Source organism: Cydia amplana, chromosome 14 (assembly GCF_948474715.1).
Source record: "Cydia amplana chromosome 14, ilCydAmpl1.1, whole genome shotgun sequence".
Classification (NCBI taxonomy): domain Eukaryota; kingdom Metazoa; phylum Arthropoda; class Insecta; order Lepidoptera; family Tortricidae; genus Cydia; species Cydia amplana.
Genome location: NC_086082.1, coordinates 5,000,098 through 5,021,251, shown reverse-complemented (window position 1 = coordinate 5,021,251; position 21,154 = coordinate 5,000,098). Strand labels below are relative to the sequence as shown.

Sequence of the window (21,154 nt, the reverse complement as noted above, 5' to 3'; positions counted from 1 at the left end):
GAGTCCACTTCAACAATTATCGATAGTTGATGATGTCAGTTCTTCATAGACTAGTAGAGCAATAAACACGAGCGTCTATGGTTACATGGCCGATATTTCATTTCATTCATTTATAGCTTCCTTTTCTGGCTTATAAATGATTATCTATATACGGGTGGTCGTCGTTCAAGATTTCTGTATAAATTGTTAAATGAAGGTGCTATAAGCGTTTATTTTATGAAAAAACTGTAGGTTATAAATTGTTAAATAATGATCTTACTCGAGATCAATAATAGAATTATAGAAGAAACGCTAACAGTAAAATACAAAAATGCACTGGCGCGGTGAGTACGTTACGCTTAGAAAGTTGCTGTTTTTGCAATCGTAGTGTGTTTTTTGTGCAGTGTTATTGCGTGTGCGTACCATTCGTATGTTAGGTAGGTATTGTGATTCGGGTCAACTTTCTAACCGGGAGGTGACCGCTTAGTATAACCCTTTTTCGGGAGCAAGTTGAACTTGTCAAGTGTCAAATTCCTGGGGTGGGCCCACGTTGGCCGCCTCTCCTTAATAGTGTTGGTGATGAAAGCAATAAGTTTTTGTGGATACAGTGAGAAGTCGCAGCCGGCACCGCCACCGCCTATCGTTACGTGGATGAGTCATTCTGTTGGTACCTACTCGCGCGGCGCGCGGATATCATCAAGTGTTTTGGATGCCTCTGAACCCGTAGTAAACAATACATTGCGTGCGATGTGTGCAGCCTACATGACACACCTATAATTACATTGACTTATCTGTCCCACAGGATGTGCCTACCAATTGTGTTATTTTAAATGAAATTGTATCTCTTTCCAGTTTAAAGCCAGAATCCATAGATGTGACGGTTGCAGATTTTGATGGAGTCCTCTTTCATATATCCAATGTTAATGGAGACAAAACCAAAGTTAGGGTAAGATAGACAATTTTATATACAATTTTTGCTCATACTTACTAATATCCGTTTTTTTAAGTAATAACTAACCATATAGTTAATATGAAAATGTCCTCTTTTGGTAGATAATAATGCAAAGCTAATTTACTATATACATTTTTAATCATTGAATCTCCACAGTTTATAATCCAATAGGATTACTTAAAAAAACTTCCTAATATACATCCCTATTAAATATTACTCATTGTTAATTGAGTTTAGTCAAAATTTTACTTTTATGATTACTATAAATTATTTTTATTTAGTCTGCAATATATTTTAATAACAAGAGAATGAGGAAGTTTGACCATATAAAGCCAAAAGTACTCAATGCTACAAAATTAGCAACATTAAAGGTTCCGTCACACAGGCGCGTTTTCCGGGCGGGGTGTGAGCGGGGCGCGTCACTTTTACATATAAAACGCTCACGCCCCGCCCGGAAAACGCGCCTGTGTGACGGAACCTTAAAACTCCTCTGACAATGACATGTGAACTTAATGTTTGCAGGTTAGTATATCACTGAAGTTCTACAAACAATTAGAGGAGCATGGCGCGGATGAACTTCTCAAAAGAGTTTACGGACCTCTCCTCACTGAGCCGGAGTCAGGTATGAGACTGAAATGAGTACAATAACATCTCAAACTGTAATATTACTTATCTGATGAAAGTGTCTTCTTGTGCAATTAACTTGCAAAAACAGTCTACGCATCCATTTGACTCGCGAGCGTGTATAAAATATGTAATGTGCAAATTTCAGCATTATTGTAAGGCATTTAGACATATTTTAGCTTGTGTTGGACGAATTTGGTATGAAGTGATGGTTGAATGGATAATGCATGCCTTTTACACTTGCAGCATAGAAACATTATTACAGTATTAATTACAGTTTCCTTCATGCTTCAAGGAAGACTTAGTTTCAACATTATGACCACTCATTACCATATAAGTCCATATTTTCCTTATACAGTTTCGTAGGAAAACGCAAATAATAATGTTGATGTATAAATAAAAGCAATAAAAATAAAACCTGCCTGGAAACATTACATCCTGTTTATGATTCACAGTGAATAATGCTCATGTAAAATTGTTAAAAAGTAAATTTATATTTATCGAGTGAATGCTCTGATGATAAGATATGTTGTTATTGCTTATAGACATTTACATTGATAAGATTAATATAATCAGCAAGTTTTGGCTTGCCCTTATCACTTTTAAAACTTTTTGTTGTAATTTGAAATTTGCTTACAATTTAATGCAGGATTGTGCATAATAAAGTAAAACTTGTCATGGACACAATATATACCACACAACTACCACCCCAATACCACAGCCATATACTGCTCAGAGAATTCTTTGTTCACTTCTTGTAACTCTTTACATATATGTATTGCCTGAAATCACTATCAGTATATTAATATAAAGCCTGATGTATGATTATTGTCAAGAAGGTGCTGTTATTCTCATGTATAGGGTGACAGTTCAGTATAGTATAAAAAAAATAGTTACAGTGAAATTCTGCAACATGGCGCGTGGACATAATATATTCCTGGTCAGGCTTTAGATTAAACTAATTCTGTTTATCCTCATTACTTTAGTTAGGCCCAACCCATTGTGCATTAGAATCCACGCCATCACATGCAATTTTATACTTGGTTCAAGATATTCAGCTCTATTTATTACAACATTTTGTACGCCTAATAAGGATAAAATAAGATACCTGCAATGCTATGTTTATAGCTCACTTTTTGCATTCACGAGTGAGGTCAACTGTGAGGCAGCCTTTAAAATATTTATCAAGTATCTTAAACACTCCCATAAGTGGATACTTGGATAGATGTGCCTTGCCCTTATTAGTCATAGTCATATCACTCAACTTGAATTGAAACTTCATTTGATGTTGATTGGCAAACAGTTGTTCTGCATCTTAAATTGCATTTGTGTAATTTGATTACTGTGTTTCAATTACAAACCTTTAATTACAAAATATTGATATGCTGTAATTATAGCCAGGGACTAATGAGGATAGATAGAGCATAGTCACAGAATAAATAATACATAGTTGCACAGGAGGAAAAATAATTTATCAGCTTATGTAAATTTAGAGTGGTTTCCCGTTAAACGTTAGACCATTAATTTATCGTATAAAAATATCTTTGTTGCTTATAAAAATAGTTTCCTTTTTAAATATATCTTTGGCTAATTTATATATCTAGGGTTAACACAAACAAACACATAAGCCTAGGTGAACTTATCTATATGAAATTAACTATGTTTTTGTAACCATAAATAAATATTATACCAAATCAGTCAAAACAACGGTGCTTTTCAATCATGAGGCAGAGCCGGAAATTTCAACCTGATCATACCTTTTTATTTGTCCAGGTTACAACGTGTCCGTCCTACTGGACCTGGAGATGATCCCCGAGGACTGGGAGGAGACGGTCCGGAAGGTGGGGCTGCTGAAGCGCAACTGTTTCGCGTCCGTGTTCGAGCGCTACTTCCGCCTCCAGGAAGACGGGGACGTCGCGCAGAAGCGCGCGGTCATCAACTACCGACAGGATGAGACGCTGTGAGTAGTAATCGTATATTGGGGAGTCATTCGTGTACGTCAGGTTGGTGGGACCTGAGGGATTTTGTTTATGGGACCCAAAAACGCGCGGATAATGGACTACCGCACGGATAAGACGCGGTGAGTACGAAGAACAAGCAAGTTTGAAGGTATAATGCGCTTAAAGACAGTCATACACTAATTTACCAGGCTGTCTGGAGATTGACTTATGTCCAAGTTTTTTGAGCATATGTCATTTAAGGTCAGTTTGAGGTAAACTAGTTTTTATAAGGTTTTACACTGTAGGACCTTATTATTCAATGGACGTCAAAAAGGATATGGGCATCCCTTCAATCGAAAACTGTAGTTAAACCTAAACTAAGACGCTTTGAATCTAATAACAAACAAATAGTTATGTGTGGGTGTGGAACTGTGCATATTATGAACTTTAACTAAACATGAGTCACACATACAGTCATCAACTTCCGCAAAGTCAAACTGTGAAGAATTGTTATTGACATTTTAGTATTGGTCATAATGATTACATAATCTAATAAATAAATATGAACATATACAGTTTTACTGCTCATCATTGTATACCATGTTTTTTCGATACATAGCGAATATTGTTGATATTGGTTTGATGGGATGTATTAAACGCGTGTAATAGGTTTTTTGTTTATTTTGAAGTTACTTTAAGGTTGAAATTGCCTGGTACAAAATTAGACATACTTTTCTATTAAGTAAAATTAAGAACAATAAGAATATTCCATCATTGATTGCTACAGAGGCCTTTTTAAAAGACTATCTAATATAGTATTTTGAATTGCCTTTCAAAAGTACATGTGTCTTAGTAGGGTTTTCTTTGTGAGCACCGAGAGGTCAGTGCCCGGATCTCTCACGCAAAATAGACTCCGTATTTTTTTTTCTGTATTAATTAGAAAGAGCCCCGTCATCTCTCGCGCGCAAGTATAAGCCTGACTGAAGTTGTGCTCAAATTTAACCTTTTGGACGCCAATGACCGATATATCCGCACCGTAGGTTCAACGCCAAAGACCGATTTACATAAAGTTCAACTTCAGTTTTAACGCTTCAATGATGTGGCGTCTGAGTGACAGCTTTTTTTTAAATTCATAATTCGTTTATTGTCTGTAGAACATGGGTATATACAATGATGGAACATTAAAATATAGAATCACCATGGTCTTGCCATTAGGCGTACAAACACTTTTGTGTTTGACACGGCGTGGAAAAGGTTGAAACCCATATATTGTATCGCACAGATACGTGGAAGCGCAAGAGGACCGCGTGACGGTGGTGTTCTCGACGGTGTTCCGCCACGAGGACGACGTGGTGATCGGCAAGGTGTTCATGCAGGAGCTCAAGGAGGGCCGCCGGGCCAGCCACACGGCGCCGCAGGTACGCATGCAGGTTTTACATTCAGAGACAGACAGAGGGAAGACTATTTTCTCAAAAATGGACGGCAAAGTCGACGTTGCCGGTTAAAAAATAGGTCGCGAAGTGCGTAGTTTATGGTCATTCAAAAAATTAAAAAGTTAAAAACATTGCAGTCTCGATTTCGGGACATACAAATTCCATTATTTAACGAGTTCCAAACTTTTTAAAACTTTAAATGGCCATATCAAATGAAGGCATAGGTCCCTTAAACAGCCAAACAAATGATCAGCACTTATTATTATAAAGCCTATAACAGACTATCGCACCGCACCGCGACCTTGGAGCGTCGCACCCATAAGTGAGAGCGAGAAACAGATATCTCTTTCTCGCTCTCACTTATGGGTGCGACGCTCCAAGGTCGCGGTGCGGTGCGATAGTCTGTTACAGGCTTAATGTTGGTACCGCGACTATTTAGGTGTCTCAAATAGGTTGGCGTATTTTCAGCAGAAAAACACACTTCTTTTTTTTTTAAAGGCGGCAAGCTAATTTTTTTAATGGTTGTATTTTTTTCTGTGAAAATTAGAACGTTGCTTCTGTAAGTTCTGTAAAATATTTCTATTTCTTGCACCATTTTTGAGAAAAGCACTATATATGACTCGGCTGGAAGGCTACTTGCTGGCTTCGGATTCAATTAAACGGACTCCCAAGGTCGTCCGTTTAAAACGAATCCTCAGCCTGCAAGTAGCTACTTCCGAACCTCGACAATAATGTACTATTATTTATTTAATATTATCGGAGAACCAACAGCTGTTATATTGCTATAGATTTTACACATATGATACAAAAAGCCAATTAAATTACATGTTCTCACCAATAAAATTAATGAACACAAGTATAGTCCGACCACACTAAGTTTTCAGGCCTAGTGCTATGTCATGTATGGCGATGGCGGTATAAATTAATTAGTTTTTTTAAAATAACTGATTTATGCAATCTATCTGCAAATAATTCTGAAATTTGACGGTTTTTGTCGATTTTTCAAGAAATATCATAAATCGTCGAATTTCAAAAAGTAAACCGTCTGCTTTGATACAGCTAAAACTAGCACCAGTTACATATCACTTTCAAGCTTTGTGTGGTTTAGAAACAAGCAAATTTTTAATATTTAAAATCATTTGCGGTAGAAGACGCTTTATTAACGGCCGCTCTATATGTACTTAATTAAATAAATTAATAATAAATAAAAAGTAACGACTGTAACTTCATAGCCCTTTTCTTTTTCAGGTTTTATTTTCACATAAGGAACCACCGCTAGAACTCATGGACACTGAAGCGAAAGTAGGAGAAAATATCAGTTATGTTACATTCGGTGAGTCACCAAGTTTATTTGCTTAAAACTTTCAGGGACTTGGCATTTTTGTGTCTCTACTTGTAATATTTAACACGAATGACACAAAATAATCTCACATGTCGACATCTCCTTTTTCTGTAAATAAAAAAATTTGAAAATCATATCATGCTCTCAGTTTCAAAAGTTACTATAAAAATATCCAAATAACTGTGGGTGTTTCTATAATATTTGAAGAGTTCACTATATTTCTCTAGGAGGGGATCAACTTTGACGCCCCCTTAAAACCGAAAAAAGAATTTACTGGATAGGTCCAGTCGTCTAAAAATCGGTAGGTTATGCTCCCGGTACTAGTTTTATTATACAAAATCAACCCTGCAACCGGAAATTCCCGGTTCTATCCATACAAAACAGTCCCGGGCGCATTTCCTATACCCCGTTTTTTTTAAGATTCGATTTTTTGTAACCTCAGAAGTAGTGATAACGACACTATAATTCAGTTTCAGTGCATAGTTACTCAGATTAATGGAGGAAAAATGTTTCAACTTTGAGGTTAACCTAAAATGTCTAATCTGAAAAAAGATGGACTATAGAAATAAACAGGGGTCGGACAAAAAGAGCCGATGACGTAAAAATGACGTAATCTTGCACACAGGATGATGTTTGAGTTTGTATTTAAACTTCCGTCTGACATGTAGTAACAAAGTAGTATTAATGAAGTAACAAAATAATCGTAAATATATCCATGGAATTAATAATACAGGTGGTAGGGTGATGTAGTGAATAAAATAAATTTCTTCGTTGGTATATCTTGATTACAGCAAGAGCAGTATACGTGTTTGTCACGTACCTCCAAAAACGGAAAATTGCCACAATATTCGAGTACAGATGACATTTTAGAGCGTTTTCTTATACATTAGTAAATATACATTTTAGCTAAATATAATCGTGAAGATACAATAGCTAAACAATAACGAAGTCAATTTATTGTTCATCTGATTGACAATGTGTCAGTCAAAAACGTACTTACTCATTTCAAGTGGCGATATCGTTTAATAAAGAGGTTGATAAATGATAAGTGATAATTGTTTATGAAAATCAAAAATACTATTTGAAATCATCCTATAAGTGGTTTGACGTCATCCGCACTTTTTGTCCGACCCCTGGAAATAAAGAAAGAATCTCTTAATTGATAACATTTGTAATAGGGTTGTTGACACATGTTGAATTTTATAACTAAATCTAGTTAAATAGGTAGAAAATGAACACATGACGTCACGATGTACAGTCTGGGCCAGACTTTGACCATCATTTGTGACTTTTGTATTGCTTTAAGACAATGGGTCCCATACAGACATTTGATCCTCAAAACAAACCCGATCGACTGATACCATTTATAAAAAAATTACAAATATCGTATTGTGATTCGTTTTCCAGTGCTGTTCCCGCGGCACACTTGCTCGGAGGCGCGCGACAACACGATCGACCTGCTGCACATGTTCCGCGACTACCTGCACTACCACATCAAGTGCAGCAAGGTGTACGTGCACTCGCGCATGCGCGCCAAGGCCGGCGACCTGCTCAAGGTGCTCAACCGCGCGCGCCCGCAGCAGCGCCAGGAGAGGAAGACCATCACGTCAGTTACACTTACATTCTTTTTAGGGTTCCGTACCCAAAGGGTAAAAACGGGACCCTATTACTAAGACTCCGCTGTCCGTCCGTCTGTCACCAGGCTGTATCTCACGAACCGTGATAGCTAGACAGTTGAAATTTTCACAGATGATGTATTTCTGTTGCCGCTATAACAACAAATACTAAAAACAGAATAAAATAAAGATTTAAGTGGGGCTCCCATACAACAAACGTGATTTTTGACCGAAGTTAAGCAACGTCGGGCGGGGTCAGTACTTGGATGGGTGACCGTTTTTTTGCTTGTTTTGTTCTATTTTCTGTTGATGGTGCGGAACCCTCCGTGCGCGAGTCTGACTCGCACTTGGCCGGTTTTTTATTAGCCTATGTGTGTGTCCCACCGCTGGGCGAAGGCCTCCCGTTTCCCGTCAATCCAGCTGGAACGCATTCAAGTCGTCCCGCCATCGCTTTATTATTTAACATTATTTAATAATATGTATTTGAAAATCGTTTGAGTTATTTCGATCCATTTCGAGGATCCTCAACCGGAGCAACTGCAGCGAGTGCCCACGTGTGTATACTTTAAGATGTTCTAGTTTAGTCTCACGGAACTTTTGTAGTTAAAATCACGTGAGTCATACGAGTACATATACATAAACCGGATGATCTCAACTGCTCGCCAACTCGGCACTTTCCTGTTTGGCGGAATTCTCTATTCACTAGTTTTCAAACAAGCGTTAACTGACCTTCAGATCTGAGATTCGTCTGGTTCTCTTACAAAATGTTACTTCTCTGAAGAGTGGCAAACTTATCAGGAGAAAGCTTTTGTGGTTTATTTCAAATTAATATTACTTAGCCAGCATGTGCGTACGTCCCTGCCTCGACAGTAACTTACTACACTACTTACCAGTGGCGGCGCGTCCATAAAAGCCGATTCCCACCGGCTTGCTTGTTTTTGGACGTTTGAGCAGAGTTGTAAAGGAAATATGTAAGCCAAATTAGCCCCGGCTTGCCTATGGATATATTGGATATGTTTGACGCGCCGCCACTGCTACTTACTGCAATGTTATATCCATTAAACAACCGATCATTCTTTTCACAAATTGAATAATCGAAATGTTTGTTTCCAGGGGGAGAACGTTCGTCCGGCGGGACTGAGTGCCGGCGCGGCCACCACTAGCCTTATTTATTACGAGAGCGGCCCCGCGTCCGCGCCGCTCCGGCAATGTGCGTATTTCCTTCACTCTGTATGTGTTCCCGATACCTGTGTATTGTAGTGTTCGCGTGCCACGACATGTTAAAATTTGCTAACTATATGTTCAATTTGAATTACCCCTTTGTAAACAGTACAGGAATGCCAAATATTTAAAAATGCTCAATATTCTACCGGTCGCTGAACTTTACAAAACTAAATTATGAAATGTGCACATTGTTTTTACAAATATTTATTGTCAACTCTTCATGCCTAGCGTAAAGTCAATAAATAATGTTGCTGTAGTACTTGTTGATGACAAAATTATGCTTTATTATATGAGAGTTCTATTTACGGCCGGGCCCGCGAATCCCGCGGTCCTTCTCGGAGCCGACGTAATTTTGTTGATATAACCCGATTACCAATCCTCGAGTAGAGTATAATGTAATATAAACCTAGCCTATTATTGTTTCGGATGACAGACTGTAAAGATGTATATCTCCGGACAGGTAACATGCACAAACTCGTACGAATTACTCACTATTAATTTTGTAACTACACCGTCTAGTTTGATAACGCTATCTATGCAATATACGAACAATAATTATTTAAATAAAGTTACTGTCTTACGTTGTTAGGTAGGCCCGATTCAATTATAATCTAAGTGAAAGTGTATAGTATTTCTCAATAGAATCTTCCATAGACCGAGGCTGGGTGGGTGTACAGGCCTTATTGCAGTCCGCTCCGCCGGCTCGATAGATCGCTAGGTTAGATGCGATACTCTGTATCCCGTTTATATGCAATTTCAACACACAAAACTTCAATTCCATATTGCATTAACCCTTTAACCGCCAGAGTCTGATATATAAGACATTGCATATCCAGCTCATTTCGCCAGTCTGATAAATAAGACAGGTCTGATTTGGTTTTTACAGCGCATTTATAACTCCCGTAACTATGCGAACCTTACTCTGCGTGCTACAATTACTGTCAGTGGCGACACGAGCACGCTCGATCAAAAATTGCTGGCGGTTAAAAGGTTAAAGAACAAGATACGTTTATTATCTACAATGATTTATATGTAAAAATAATGTATTAAAATTTATAAGAATTCTTCGAATTTAGTGTCATAGTTCATGAGAAATAGAAAATGGCACGTAATGTGTTAGACCACTTCCGCACCAAGTATTTGCTCAAATCGAACACCAAGGAGCTCTATAGGAATAGTGAACATTTCACACCACTATATTTAGCGTTATTTCTGACGCGGATTCACTTTGAAAGGCAATGTTTGGGATGTAGTGAAGTGGCACTCTTACTTGCAAATCTGAATTGTCTACTTATCTTCTTTACACTCATAAGAGTCATATTGCAATAATTTATATGTATAATAGCGAAGATATTCAGATTTGCATTCAATTTTACTTTAAAGGGAGTGCAAAGAGTAGGCGAGATTAACTACGTAATTTTAGGTGAGATTGTGGCAAAATATCGATCGAGTCATGGACTGAAAGTTATTTAGACTACGAGTATCATTAATGGTTTTTGGATGAAATAATGTAAACCGCTAAGTCATAATTAATATGCATGAGTTGATAACGTGACAAATATTAACAGTTGACAGATTATTAAAAATACGGCAAGTAGTCGAGTATGAATGGAATGTAATACATAAAGCGTGTAGACACAATTTAACTAAAAAAATTAGCTAACTTGAATTTTATGTAATTTTTTTTGCAAGATGTATTATTTATGTATTATAAAATGTAAGTTAAATGTTGCTTTAAAGTTATAGCTTACAATTTGATGATTGTTTTGTCTGTCAGTTGAAGCGCCAGATTATGTAAACTGTGCAGATTATGGAAGTTATTTGTGAATATGTAATTATTCTTGTGATTTAAAATCCGTTTATACTGTATTTTTATTTTCTAGATTAAAGAAAACATCTTACTGCAATTATTTATTGTTTTCATTTCTACCGTTTCCAGGTGCAATGTCACATAATTAATACGGCTTGGTTGCGATATAACATAATTACATAACAGATTAATGTACAGTTAATCTATTCTAAACGACTGACTTATTTATTGTAGTTATAAACAGGTTCAAAATAATATCATAAAATCATAATACATTTGGTTAATACAGAGATTTAGGTTCTAAGATAGCGTGTCTTTTCATCAGTACCCGATAAGTCAAAAGCCCATTAAATGAAAACATCCTAAAACTAGGTCGGGAGCAGATTTTCCCGCTATACTTAAGCCACTACTAGAAATTAGGCTCCTGTGTTCTTAATGTTCGGGAATAAAACTAACTTTTTACAAGTGAATGACCTTACGGCTACCATCAGTTTGGCACTGACATAAACGCCATCGAGAACGTAATTTACTTTCTATACATCTCGCTCGTACTCGCATATAAGTGCAAACGAGATGTATAGAAAGTAAATTACTTTCTCGACAGCGTATATGTCAGTTTTGACACTGTCAGTGACTCAAGGTACGGGCTCTGTTCAGTTTAGAATTGGGAATAATTATTCACATTACTATTTTTTTACATCCTTGATAAGGACACGGGGTAGATAAATGGTAAAACAATGGAAATATAAAAATAGGTATGTTTGTTTTTTCTTCAAGAGTAGCAACATTACATTCTACAAATAGTATTGTATATTTAATACAGTATGCAACTATGCATGCTGTGTTTGTAAACAGACTTGTTAGTATGCAGTATGCTAAAATGAATGTTTACTAATACATACTTCAACATTACATAATACTATATGTATTTGCCTCCTTGTCGTATCCGACAATGATTTTCGTCACACTGGTATGAGATTATGTTTATGCCTAAACTAACAACATGTTTTTCATAAACTATATGTTTGTAATGTTACTGGGTAGTTCGTAATATAACATAAGGTGTGTCCACATCTGGCAAGTATGCCCGTTTGCCATGGTACGATGAGGGGGATAGCCAAAATGACAATCAGAGATAGAAAATGCGAATAGAAACTTAATTTATGCATTTTGTGTAGCATTCGTTATCCTGGCGGCCTAGCCAAGGTGACAATCGCTATCGCTTCGCCATCGAATCGCTTTGTGTCTCTCTATCACTCTTCCATATTAGTGCGACAGTGACAATTGCGTTTCGTTCGCTACGGAGCGTTAGCGATTGGCATGTTGTCTACGGAGCCAGATATATTTTTTGTTTTCATTTGGCGTTGGTTGAAGCTGGTTGAAGTACGATTTTCATCTTGGCTAGGACCTAGGGGCTTCTAGTATGGCCCTGTATGCAGCTTCACCATTCTACTGCAGGACGCGTACAATGCACTAGCGACGCTCGCCATATGTGGACGAACCAGGACGAATACAGTCACATTCAATAATAACTTGCACAACGAAGGCCGCAAACATGTGACCCGCTCTTATTGCGCTACAAAATAAGATGGTGTGAACTATTTTTGCGGCCTCCGTGTAGATATTGCAAGTTGTAGTACAGTCACCACAGGGATTGTTACGCCATTTAGGGGCATAGCTTAATTGCTTGTTCCATACTTGGGTTTTTTCTAAAATAAATATCGAAAACCCGATTCTTTCAAATCTGGACATTCTTGGGCTCATTCTACTCAGAATCGACAGCACTCTCCATCCTACCATTAAAAAAAGATGTCCCAAAATGTCCATTCCATTACGTCACGTTTTTAGTATGAGAAAAATGTTCACTTGTATTTAACGTGACGTAGTGGAATGTACAATTTTCATACAAAATTTTGGGACAATTTTTTTTTATCATCAGGATTGAATATGCTAGTGATTCTGAGTTGAAAGAACCCAAAAACACCAGGATCTGGGAGAATCGGGTTTTCAATATTTATTTTAGAAAACGCCCACTTACGCTATGGAATGTCCAATTTAGCTAGAACCCTAAATGGCGTGACTACATAAGTGTATTTAAAAGTCCATCTTGGTGGGCTGGGGCGGGTCCTGGGTCTTGCCGCCCAGCTTGGCGAGGTGGCTGACCTTGGTGGCGAACTTCACGAAGCTGAGCCCCGCTACCTGCGGCTCGGGCTTCTGCGGCTGCCCCTCGGGAAACGCCGCATCCAGCGAACCTGTTTGTACAATGGTAATAAAACGGTGGTTGCACTGGTGTGGTGGTGGTGGTTGTACCGAAAACTTATTCAACATTGCCTACCATGCCTAAAATGCCTGGCTTGAAATAACAGTTGAGCAAGTTTGGGGTACAAAATATAAAGAATGTATTTATGTATATCTAGCAGTGTTGGCCGAACGTTAATTGCAATTTGACCATTAACCACTACAGTACAAGTTGAACCGTAAACCGTAACGGACGATTACAGTTTACGGTTCAATTTATAATGGTTAACGGTCAAAAATAGTCAATTGCATTAACGTTTCGGCCAACACTGATATCTAGGTTACAGTCAAGGTATTAAATATCGACACGGACAAAGTGCCAAAAATATGTACAATTGTACACAGTACACTCTACCTTAATGTATGGGCAATAAGGTCGTGTATACATATTTTTGGCAGTTTGTCCGTGTCGATATCTATAACTTTACACTTCTTATCACAATGTTTGAGCTTTACCGGGGGTAAGCTGTGGTTTTATATCTCAAATACTAAATTGACAGTTAATAATACCTAGTCAAATTCTACCCATTGGCCCCATTGCAGTGGGCGACGTAAACTATCCCATATCCTAGCTAGCCTATTCAACCTAAGCCCTTTACCAGGCTAAGGGATATAATTATATATATTTTTCCCACATATATACCTACGGCACTTCAAACATGTGTTCTATTTTCGCTGAGTAAGACTGATATTCGGTTGTCATTTTTGAACTGTCAGCCTGGTAAAGGGTTAATAATGAATGAATGAGACTTACTTTGCTGCGGCGAAACGACCGAGCTCTGCTGTGACCCGTTGTTATCCATAGGTTTAGATTTGTCCGTCTTCTCGTAGAGCAACTCCAACGCTGGCAATCAGACAATGCCAGGTAACTTATTTAATTTTATTCTACCTTATCTAGATTCCAGAGCAAATAAAGATAGCGGTGATGAGATAACATTAGACGTCTGCTTGAGACAGAATAATTGCAATGTTTGAGCAGCCTACTGTCCGTCATTTTCTTCGGATTGTGTATTGTATGTCATGAGCAAAAGATAAATAACCTTTCTCTGTCCCTCTAACCAGAACAGAAAGTGTAACGAACGCCATCTTCTTCAGCAAAGCAGCTTTACAAATGAGAACTTTTGGCTTCAGTTAATGCAGAAAAGTGTTAAGTTTGAAGTTTACTAGGTACGACAAAGTAGATACCTACAGTCGCCAGATATATCGGAGCGGCCAAGGTGTTCACAAAATCTGAACACGCACTTTAACGCCTTGACAATAGAGGCGTATTCAGATATTTGTGAGCACCTTGGCCGCTCCGATATATCTTATGGCGACCTGAACCTAACCCATTTTGGTAGTTGTCTCTGCTGCGCAGTAATTGAATGTAGGTAAACTAATAAAAGTAGTGTAAAGTTGTCCAACATCAGAGTAAATATACTATAACTACCAATACAGCGGAAGGGTTTGCATTATAAGTATGTAGGAACTTATAGATAAGTTAAGTACAAACTTAATGAGCCAGCCAGCCCAATTTTTATGTTAACTTAAGTTTAAGTTCCAGATGACCCAGCGACATAAATACTAAACATTTGATTGACAAACTAAGTATCTGCATGCCCGTCAAAATCCGTTCACCCGTTTCTCGTGCTGCAAGAACCAACCACAAACTTTCACATTTAATGACCGAGCGAGCGAAGCTTCTGTTTCCTTTTGGGCAATAATGCCCACTCAACAGTTTTGGAGGAGCACCAATTTAGTGAGCAGAGGGGCTACCGCGAAAACCGAATTTCTCAAATTGCGGGAATCTTTCTCTTTTACTCCAATGATATGAAGGCGTAATTAGAGTTGACAGAGAAAAGTGCCCGGCCCGCAATTTGCGAAATTCGGTTTTCGCGGTAGCCCCTCAGGTTCAATAATTATTCTGTCGATTCAGCTTTGGAAATTGTTCAAAATAGCGGAGCCATGGGGGGTCCGTGAGGTCGCAAGCTCGTAAAGTTCACAGAGCTACTATATACTTCGTTTTTTTAGCATTAGAAAAAAGGTAAACAATCTTGATGTGTCTTTTAATTGAAAATATGTAACAATTATGAATCTAATACGATCATTTATTATATATTCTTCTGCTTTCATAAGTATAAGTTACTGATTTTTAAAAAGCGTTTTTCAATTAAAAGACATGTCAAGTTCGCTTACCTTCTTTCTAATGCTAAAAAAAACGAACTATAGTAATAGGTACAGTCACCTGCAATAATATGTTACACAACGAAGGCCGCAAAAATATCTGACACGATCTTATTTGTAGCGCAACAAGAGCGTGTCACATATTTTTGCGGCCTTCGTTGTGTAACAATCAGTGTTGGCCGAACATTAATTGCAATTGACCATGAACCAGTACAAAGTGAACCGTAAACCGTAACGGACGAATACAGTTTACGGTTCAATTTGTAATGGTTATTGGTCAACAATGGTAAGGTAACAATGCAATTGACTGATGTACAGTCAGCAGCAGAAGTTGCTAAGCGGGCGAGGTGTTCAATCAAAATCACCTTGACACGCTCTCTTAACACCTCGCCCGCTTAGCAACTTTTGCTGGTGACTTTACTAGTAGGGTTCAAATACCGTCAGTGAGCGACATGGCGTCCATCTTGTTGTCCTGTATAGTCTCTAGCTGATGGCGGAACTTGGCGGTTATCTTCCGCCGCTGGTAGTCCGCCTCTATCTGCTGCTTAGTGCGGGGAATCCGGAACCGGAAGCAGCAACACACCATCACGACTGACCAATTAGTCAAATGATACTATTAATATCAACTATATTGTTGACTGCCAACTATCAGAGACTAATCAGACTAAGTATAGGTGCCTATTAGCTGAATATAAGTAAATATTTAGTATTGGCCGAATACTAAAATTTGAGGACCTCTGTACTTGTCGCAGGTGAGGTTATAAATGCCTTACATAATGAAAGGACTTATCTCACTGTGCATTCACTATTGAGATACGAGTTTAAAAAAAAGAGACAGTTTGCTTAGAGTTTTTAGTTAAAAGGTGGTTAAAAGTATGGGTAACAATCTAAATATAGGAGAAATGAATGCCTGGTTACCATGACTTATAATTAAAATGAATCAAATATCTAAGTTCTTTCAGTTTTGCTGAAATTTAACGTGAGCTTGGTATCAAAAGGTTTTAACTGCCTACGTCTACGACAGTAAACTCTTTCAAATAATCCGCGCTTGAATGTGTCAACATGTAATTAATTAAACCATACGTACTCATAACTGTCACCACGCCTAAACAAAGGAACATAATGTGCCAGAGCTTCAGTTCCCCCATAACTTTCTGCTCCAGCCATTGCGGTTCCTCCATACCCGCGAAGATCTTCTCTCCAATCTCCATTGTGGTTATACTTTATTAACAAATATATACAATAAAAACGTTTGTAAATACGACGGGTCCGCTAAACGGTTCACTCGGAATAAAAACTAATTGTCTCTATTCCTAGGAGTGGTTTGCCACACCTTGTATTACGCTATCAACCCCCGGCACTCCCGTAAATTAGTTTTGACTCAACACATAGATTCCGTGTGACGTTTGTTCAAATAACCGGTTCATTAATGCTCGTCGCTGCCCCTTGTGCATTTGTTTTTATTAAATATTAAACGCGTTACTGTATTTGAGTTAGGGCGTGATTCCCATTGAACTATTTCAAATTTCCCGCTATCTATAAGGGTGAATCCACAAACTACTAAGAAGATACTAGGTGAATCAGAAATTAGTGTTGCTAGAGCTGAACTGTATAGTATCGTTACAAAATTAAAGAAAAGTAACCTGCAAAATTGTAATTGAAATATTTACTCGTTTCTTCGAATAATTGTTTATGATAAGTGTGGAATATAATAAATTTAAGGTTTAAATAAATGTATTATCATAAAAAATTAAGCCTATTTTGACATAAACGTATTAACATTTTGTATGATAGTCTTATGATAGGTTAAGCAGATGTAATTAAACAGTTCATACCTATAATCAAATTAATTTATATTAACAATACATAAAAGTATGATCAGAAAATAGTAGCCAGGATTGATAAAACTTGCAATGTCCTAATTGGAATTTATGAATGAAATTCGTATTGGACTGCTGATATTTTTTTTACTGGCAACTATTCGATTTTGTTTCTCTTTCGTTTAACGACTGTTTCACGTTCCCGCAGAAAATAGGGTGTCGAATCTGTCCTATAACCTCCGCTATATTTATTACTATTTAAAGATCGAAGATGAATCTTTTATGATAATTGTGGGTCAATTCGTGTAAAGGTTTTATTAAGTGATGTTGTGTAATATCGGTTGCGTTCTTGCGGTCATTCTGTAGCGTTTGAAAAATTAAACATGGCCTCGAACCGAGGACTTCAGATCGGGTCCGCGTGGTTTCAACGGAAGCTGAACTTGAGGCCGCAGCACCGGGGCGTGCACCTCGTCACCGAGGAGATCCTCAAGCAGGTGCCCGAGTTGTCGCTATTCGCCATCGGACTCTGCCACATCCAGAGTGAGTACCACTATACGCTAAGACGTCGCTCCTACTTCTACATTGCTGCACCCCCTCCCACTTGTCAATTTGCCCTACATTTTAATCTCGCGCGATTTTTGGTTTACAATAAAAGTAATGAAATTTGCATCTATGTCGATAACGCGGTGGTCAGATGACTAGTAGTAGGACTAGGACAGTGCGTGAAATGTCAAAATGCGTAACGTATGTAAACCGGCTGACGAGAGGGCACGTTGTTTTCAGTTATGCACACTTCGGCGAGTCTCGCGTTAAATGAAAGCTGGGACCCAGACGTACGAGACGACATGGAGATGATGCTCAACAAAATCGTGCCCGAGGGACTGCCGTACCGCCACTCCTGCGAGGGCCCTGACGATATGGTAATACTCCACACTTATCATAAACATTTTGTTGTGATCTTCCTTTTTATGCTGACTATTCAAAGTTTGAATTCAAACTTAGAACATTCATCATTTGTTTATGCCTTTTTAATTGTCACTTGTTTGCTAATTTGCGAGTCTTGAAGGTGACCCATAGCATATATGCCTATGCATTGCTGTAATATCTTATCAGCTGTCAAACATTTATAAGCAAAACCTCTGGCTTCAATTATATTGTTGATATGCCAGGATATTATCAACTCTCTTATCATTGTGACCTTGTTTATCAATAGGCCAAATCTGATGACAAGACACAAAAAAAATTTGTTTTATGAAATCTAAATAAGTAGATGGGTTTTGGATGTTACAAAAAACCAAGTTGTGTTAAACATAGTACCTAATCCTAAGATATTTTAAAGAGATGTTATGAGAAATGGTAACCCACTTAACCCTTTAACCGCCTGAGTCTGATATATAAGACATTACATATCCAGCTCATTTCGCCACAGTCTGTTAAATAAGACAAAGATCTGATTTGGTTTTTACAGCACATTTATAACTCTCGTAACTATGCCAACCTTACTCTGCGTGGTACAATTATTGGCGGTGGCGACACGTGCACGCTCAATCAAAAATTGCTGGTGGTTAAAAGGTTAATTGATAACAAACATTAAGATATATCCCTATACACTTCAAAAGTAAATTTTACCAGTGATTTAACCTTACCCCTTTGCAACTTAGAAATTAAGATTCGCTAACTTAATAATGAATTCTAGTGACATGTGTTAAAATTACATTTAACTGTAATCAACCCTCATGATCGTATCAGATCCAGTGTAAAGGGCCACCTGGTCACGTATCTGTCCCATGAAGTAAATGTATAGAATAATTATATATATTAAAGCGTAAAATAGTGTAGATTATCTAATTTATTTGGAATTTTAGTAACTAAAAAGAGAATGTGTTATCCCACAGCCGGCTCATGTGAAAGCATGCTTCCTGGGTTCGTCTCTCACAATTCCCATCACGGACGGGAAACTAAACCTGGGCACATGGCAGGGTGTGTGGCTGTGCGAGCATCGGAATCACGCGGGCAGTCGAAAGGTAGGAATCTATTGCATTTACTACCTACCTTATGTGTTTTTATTCTCATTTATGTTTGGGATAGGATATTATAAGGATGCAGACCTATAATTCGTTCTAGTTGCTTTTGTAATAAATAATAGAGAGCATTTGATGCTTTTGTAGATCCCTGAAACAAGATCCATTTGCAAAAAAATCTGATAAGTCAGAAATCTTAGTACCAGTTTATTAGTAATCAATATAAGGGGTAACATGATGTAGTTTGTAATCTCATATCATTTGAGTCAGCTTGGGTGTGTTTCTTAAATGAGGAACCAGAGAAAATAATGAAATGTGTATTCCACTTGTATTAGGTACAAACAAATAGTCTCATATGAAGATTATAACCGCTAAGTTGTTATTGGAGAGTACAAATCGCATCACTGGTATCCAAATGGTAGAAGTAGAACGCTCAAACCACATTCCATGTCAATGTTCAATGTTTGTATGATTGTACTACAGCCTCTGTCCCGCAGGTGGTGGTGACGCTGTCTGGCTGCCCTCGGGACTCGCCGCTGTCGGCCGCGTCGCCGGCGTCGTGCTCCAGTTAGGAGCGGGGGGGGGGCGCGACCCCCCACACGCACTCGCACTCGCACGAGCGCGTCTCGTCCAAGACCCGGAGGTAAACGGCGACCAGTCGTAGACGAAGAGATACGCGACAATATGTACATAAGATTAATAGTTGTCCCCGGGCTGGCCGCGGCCGCCGGAGGCCCGCGCGTGTAATATAGCTTTTATAGGAATTGAATGATCTCGGCGGGGCCCCGGCGGCCGGCCGCGGCGCCCGCCGGACGGTTTTAACTAATTGTTGTTTTGTTGTTGCGACTTGTCGATATGTACATAGCTGCGCGGCCCGCGCCGCAGGTTCGATTGTTGAGATGGTTGATGTGGCACCCACTTTACCGTTAATCTTACTGAGATAAGGGCGGGGACGGTTTGTATCTATTGACTTTTCACTCCTGCACTCGTTCAATATTTTCCAAGTTCACCGGGAGACACTATATTTTTTAACATGACCGCACGGTAGGCATTTTTATGAAGTCGGACACTCATTTTACTATACCAATTTTGTATGTAACGTACCGGGCCGACGTCGTCGGTTCCGTAATGTAAGAGCTGCGGTAGGTTATCTAGTTAAGTGTGCGTCTACGATAGCTCCCTTCTCTCTCCGTGTTAGGTTAGTCTATACTAGTACGTGAAACGAGTCCATAGCTTTAAATGTGTCACACCCGTTGTATCAACGGGTCCTTCGGGGCGACAATGAGCTAACCTTCAGTACTCCTAGGTGTAGTTGTATATCATTATCTTAAGATCATGTAAGTGCCTCGGATTTATGGGGTGGTCATCTAATCGTTTGTGTCGACGTTACATGACATCGACTGGCTTGCTCTACACTCTTGTCTTTCATTGCGAACGATTATATTTTTACTTACAATATGTACGTAATAGATTAAAGTTTTATTTGGCGACGTGTATAAAGGACGCATGTGTATAGTTGTATGTCTTCCTATGTAAGTTCCATCGCGGTAGAGCTCGGTTAGTGGTTGGGATCACGCCTCTGTTCCTGATTCGGTATTAGGGTATTCGGTATCATCTTATCCGGCCACGTCTATGTTACTTAAATAAGGTAATTTATACTATAAGAGGTCTGAGAATTCATTTTAGGCCTCTCACTAGAGCAGGGGTTCCCAACATTGCGACGTACCGTCTTTTTTTTCGTGCCCCATTTAAATTTTGTAGTGCCATAAAAACAAGAAAATCTACGAGGTATCTTGATTGTTAAACTGCGTCCCCCGTGCACCGTGCCATCGCGATACGCCCTACTGCTGGGAACTCCTGCGCTATTTAGAGCAAAGCGGTCGTAAGACTAGATAGTGTAGTGAGGATCGATTGCTTTCGAAAACGTTCCGG

General features: G+C 38.6%; 3 protein-coding genes across 3 annotated transcripts; 2 read left to right on the top strand and 1 right to left on the bottom strand.

The window, feature by feature from the left end:
• Positions 1-82: 82 nt before the first annotated feature.
• On the top strand, positions 83-9,095 carry LOC134653916 (probable actin-related protein 2/3 complex subunit 2). The gene is made up of 8 exons (XM_063509282.1): positions 83-323; positions 832-925; positions 1,454-1,553; positions 3,329-3,515; positions 4,778-4,913; positions 6,177-6,261; positions 7,678-7,876; positions 9,000-9,095. Exons 1-8 carry the CDS (start codon positions 250-252, stop codon positions 9,025-9,027), a joined length of 903 nt encoding a protein of 300 aa, XP_063365352.1. The 5' UTR covers positions 83-249; the 3' UTR covers positions 9,028-9,095.
• A 3,912-nt stretch (positions 9,096-13,007) lies between these two features.
• LOC134653804 (transmembrane inner ear expressed protein) lies at positions 13,008-16,823 on the bottom strand. The gene is made up of 4 exons (XM_063509169.1): positions 16,469-16,823; positions 15,820-15,972; positions 13,973-14,062; positions 13,008-13,172 (listed from the first exon to the last, which is right to left on the bottom strand). Exons 1-4 carry the CDS (start codon positions 16,590-16,592, stop codon positions 13,015-13,017), a joined length of 525 nt encoding a protein of 174 aa, XP_063365239.1. The 5' UTR covers positions 16,593-16,823; the 3' UTR covers positions 13,008-13,014.
• Positions 16,824-17,282: 459 nt separating this feature from the next.
• On the top strand, positions 17,283-20,813 carry LOC134653899 (UPF0047 protein YjbQ). The gene is made up of 4 exons (XM_063509263.1): positions 17,283-17,741; positions 17,985-18,121; positions 19,097-19,225; positions 19,720-20,813. The coding sequence occupies exons 1-4, from the start codon at positions 17,585-17,587 to the stop codon at positions 19,792-19,794; spliced, it is 498 nt and encodes a 165-aa protein (XP_063365333.1). The 5' UTR covers positions 17,283-17,584; the 3' UTR covers positions 19,795-20,813.
• Positions 20,814-21,154: the final 341 nt, after the last annotated feature.